The sequence below is a fragment of the Lottia gigantea genome (assembly GCF_000327385.1).
Source record: "Lottia gigantea unplaced genomic scaffold LOTGIsca_321, whole genome shotgun sequence".
Lineage (NCBI taxonomy): Eukaryota > Metazoa > Mollusca > Gastropoda > Lottiidae > Lottia > Lottia gigantea.
In genome coordinates, this window is record NW_008709077.1 from 7,047 (window position 1) to 11,659 (window position 4,613).

Consider the following 4,613-nt stretch of genomic DNA (forward strand, 5'->3'; position numbering starts at 1 on the left):
CTAGAAGACATTACAATTTAAATGTCGATATAACATGCATACAAGACAAATGGGCAACAGAAGTACAATGCAAGGAAACCCAATGCTATGTTGTTAAAAGGATAAAATATCGATTTGGTGTAGTATTAAACAGAATACAACATTGTGTACAGGTTATGTAAAACGTGTGTTGGTTGTAGTATATGCATGTTGATACAATAGGTTGATGTTGATCTTACCTTCCAAAAATAAAAATTGGTTGTACATCATTCCCATAACTTTCCATCTTTTCTATGATATCCAAAATATGTTTATAAAAAACAATGGGCTTCTTCATATTACTTTTATCAAGATTTGATATTAACACATTCATTTCTAGTACAGGATGTCCCTGCAAAACACAAAATTCTTTTCTAATGAAAATACATTTCACCGCCACATTAAAAAGTGTATAAAAGTTTAGGATTAGGGATAACAAACTCTGATCTCTATTTACCCTAAGACCTCCCAGATTTAAAAGTCTCTCAAGTCGTAACGGGATCGAACCGAAAATGTGCTCCTCTTAACCAAATTAAATTCAGATGGCAAAGGAGAATACAAGTTTACCTTTGTTTTCACTGATACACTGGCAACATTCAAAGTTGGACTCAGGTTTTCTTCTGATTTGTTTTCTATCACTAATTCACCACGAGTTTCTTCAGATCCTATATCTGGACAGACTACAACTGAATGCTATAAAAAAAATACTTTTGCTTTTGATCAATAAAAGCGTAGGAATGGATATTTACCAACTTTCTTATATTGACTATCTATTCTTTTTTAGTTTGAAACTTTCAGAATATATGAAGACATATTAGGCATTTAATTTCTTAAAATGATTACGTAAACCTTTTAACTTAAATTAACATAAATATACTTTAAGTTTAAATTTCAGATATTTTAAGAACACATTTCTCTTAAATTTTAGTGTATAGTCTTCATAAATGTTAGCAAATTTGACCCTCGAAACACTTGTCAATATCATGAGATGAGCTTTCAAAGGATAATAAATACTTCTTACCGTATTGTCTAGTATAAATATTGCTACTTCGGCACCTGTTTGAAATATTCCTTTCCAAATATCGTTTGGTTCTACATTCCGTAATTCTTCAAAATAAATTCCAAATTCTTGAGTATGTGACTGCAAATGAATGTTTTAAAATTAAAGGAAAGAGCTTAACGAAAGCTAAGTTCTAATATCAGCTCTGCATTCGAGCTTAGCTTTATGTACATTTTCGTTGAAATGTAATGAGTCGTCTTATATGATTAAGTTCATGAAAGCAAAATAAAAGGTTTCTCAAAAACTGTTTTGTGGTTGTAGTCGACTGGACGTAGGATAGATGGTTTAAATTTTGACACAATTTTACGAAGCGTTTGTTATAATTGAAGAACTTCTTTTGAAAAATTGGAAATCAACTGTTCTGTGTTGAACTAATAACACTTACCGGGAATCTATAAAGTTGCGTTCTGTCACTCACAATATGCTTGTTGTTGTCTGTTTCTTCTGAAAATTAGACTCGAATTTCAACTTATAAATAATTTTTCAAAACGTTAGAAGTCACAGATTACAGAAACGCATATGGATACATAAGAACTGCTACTGTATTAGATTAATTAATACCTTTACATGTAAGTCTTGGGATCACGGTTGTCCCATCTGAATGATTAAATCCAAGAGTACATAGAGTGGAAGTCATATACGGTTGGCGTTTTGTTCCGTAATTTTTGTTTAAGAATTACGACATGGTGTTACTACTACGCTGTTTAATAACGTTCCAAAGAAAAAGTTGGAAGTATATTTTCTACCTTCGTTGTTTTCCACTGTTTTAAGATAGGAGAATTGTTGTTTCAGTAACATGTTCCCCATTCTTATTTTTGAAGCGTGCTTGTCGTATTCAGACTCGTATATATTTTTATACATAGCAGTGTCTCCTCGTTTAATTCCTTCTATCAGAGCTTCGTGGACAAATTGTAGTTGAGACTGAAAATAAATTTATAAGGAAAACATAATATGAACAGCAACCAAGGCGTTTAGACGTTAGCTCCTTCCAACTCGAAATTATCAATTAACTTGGCGTAGACTAGAACCAAAGGTGGTAACATGGGACCCTTTTATTTGAGTTGACTATTTTTAGCACATAGAAAAAGCGAAAGCACATTCTTCTGCCCATCATCTAGATTGCAAAACTTTTCATGATGTTTTTTCTCGCATGGGCAAGTCGTAGTATATCATGTTTTTCTGATGGACATGTATCATATCAATAGATTACTGAAGACAAAACTGTTGTATAAATTAAACACAACGCATATACTTGTATCGACAGTAATTGGTATCCATTCCAAAGGATTAAAGTGGATAACATTCTCAAAGTTTTTGTTTAATAGCTTTTGTTGCTTGACGCAATTTACGGGCAATATATTTGTTTGCGAACTATTACTTATGACACAAAACTTACTGGAGTTTGGATCATTCCTTTTCTCTGTTGACGAAGAGTTTTAACACATTCTAATACATCCACCTTACCAGTATCTTTGTACTGTTTTAAACAGTAGTCTATAGCTATATATGTACCAGTTCTACCAACACCAGCACTGCATTGGAAATTAAATTTATTTTATTTACACCTAGTCATGTTAGGAACTCACCTGCATCCGAACCTTCAATTATGAGCATCTTGTCAAAAGCATGTACTATCACGTGATACTAAAATATTGAAAGAATCTCTAATGAACTGTGCTCAAATCAAGGTTGATCCTTTTCCAAATTTTTAATGACGGTCTTCAAAAAAATGTAACAAATTTTGCAATGTGTAAAAAAAGAACTTGTTACATCGAAAAACTGGTAAAAAAAAGGACGATGATGTACCTCATCAATTACCAACTAGGCCAAGAACTGTGGCAAAAAAACACCTTTCAGGATTTGGATACAGATCTAAACCATGACAACTTAGTGTCCCAAGTCCAGATGATCGCTGGTATCTTCACCATTCAAACTTAGAAGAATGATATACCCACCTACAATGAACTAGTACAGGACTTTTAGATTCTGGTTTAAATTTATCAACTGTAAACTGGAAATCTAATATATCATTGATCTCCGGTACATCATGATCTGGCCAACTGGTGTAATGGAAGTGACAGAACTTGTGTGTCATCCCATCCTACAATGAAAACTTCACAAAATGAAATTTGATAATTCCACGATGAGAGATAACAATTCAAGACCACCAGATTATTCCTTTTCCCGATTCTAAATTAAGTTTTTAATTTCCTCTGGCCTAGACAGCCAAAGCAAGTTGAATCGTTCGAAACAACCCACATTCATCTGAGACTGGTTTTTCTTGGCTTTCCCTGATGTGACACGGGTACTGTACCTACCCTTTCCATTATAATATATCGTTTAGAATAACTCTCTCGGTAAATCTCCTCTTTTAATGTAAGCTTTATTATACCAAACGTCTCCGAGGATCCTACTTCCAATGGCCAGTACCGTTCACATTTTCTCTGAAAAGTGTCATGTAATATATCAATGTTTCGCCGGGGGGTTGTTGATTTCGTTTTGCGGTTTGGATCGTCAGTGCTTTGTGTATTTACTAACATGGATAATATAAGAACACTATCATCGCATGTGTTAACGCAACTTGAAGGAAGCTTTCGACATCTGTTGACATCTGGCTATGTCATCTGTTACCACCTTGATTAACTTAAGAATTCTCCCTGACTTTGGCACCTTGTGGAAATTTATTGCAGATTGCGATTTGGAACGGTATTGTATTTTTTCTCGTGGTCGTCAGTCTATGAAATGACTTCAGCATAACAGATACCAAATGTAAATGATTCCAATTACTAAAATACTCTACCTTTCCATCTTCATATTCTCTGGTAACCATGACAACCTTATCACATTTCATATCCCAGATCATTCTTACAAAATCATTCCGTGTTACTCGTGTTGCGCCTGTATAGAATACCGAATTATGTTAAATAATAACAAGTGCCCCATATGTACGTAATCAGCCTGATTCCAATCTTCTATTGGATTTCTCAATTTGTATGGTAATTGTGTTACAAGTTCTACTTAAATAAACCTTCAAAAGGGAACCGACACAAAAGCAATGCTTTGTCTTAAAAAAAATTGCGAATTGATATATCTTCTATAAAATGTATCTATTAAAATGGATACAATATCACGGCCTGATTTATTTTATCAACCAAGTATCATGTACAAACGCAAACTATTGCAACATGATTTGAGAAAAAGTAGATTGTTACCTTGAGCAGCAATAAATGTTTTTCCATCATAACCCTGTATTGAAAGACAAAAATAATATTTTAAATCTATAACCGTTGGACTTTGTCTCTAGAGTTAATGTTAATACATATATAAATTGTAATAGACAATACTGAGCCAAACCGTAAATGAAAACCATTTAGATTTATATTCAAAGTTTTTCTTCAAACAGATCCAATGCACAATCCAATTTCCAAAATGGTCATTATAATAGAACGTACGTTTAAAAAGTTGGCGTTTATATAATCTGAACGTGGATCATCGTCTACTTTATTCAGTACTACCCTTGTAGCATCATCTGCAA

General features: G+C 33.3%; 1 protein-coding gene across 1 annotated transcript; it reads right to left on the reverse strand.

The window, feature by feature from the left end:
• Positions 1-2,456: 2,456 nt before the first annotated feature.
• LOTGIDRAFT_145420 (hypothetical protein) lies at positions 2,457-3,962 on the reverse strand (the record flags this gene model as incomplete). Its single annotated transcript, XM_009058115.1, has 4 exons — positions 2,457-2,610; positions 3,034-3,179; positions 3,397-3,522; positions 3,879-3,962. Coding segments are annotated over 4 exons (510 nt in total), but the record flags the coding sequence as incomplete, so codon positions are not given.
• Between the last annotated feature and the right edge of the window lie 651 nt (positions 3,963-4,613).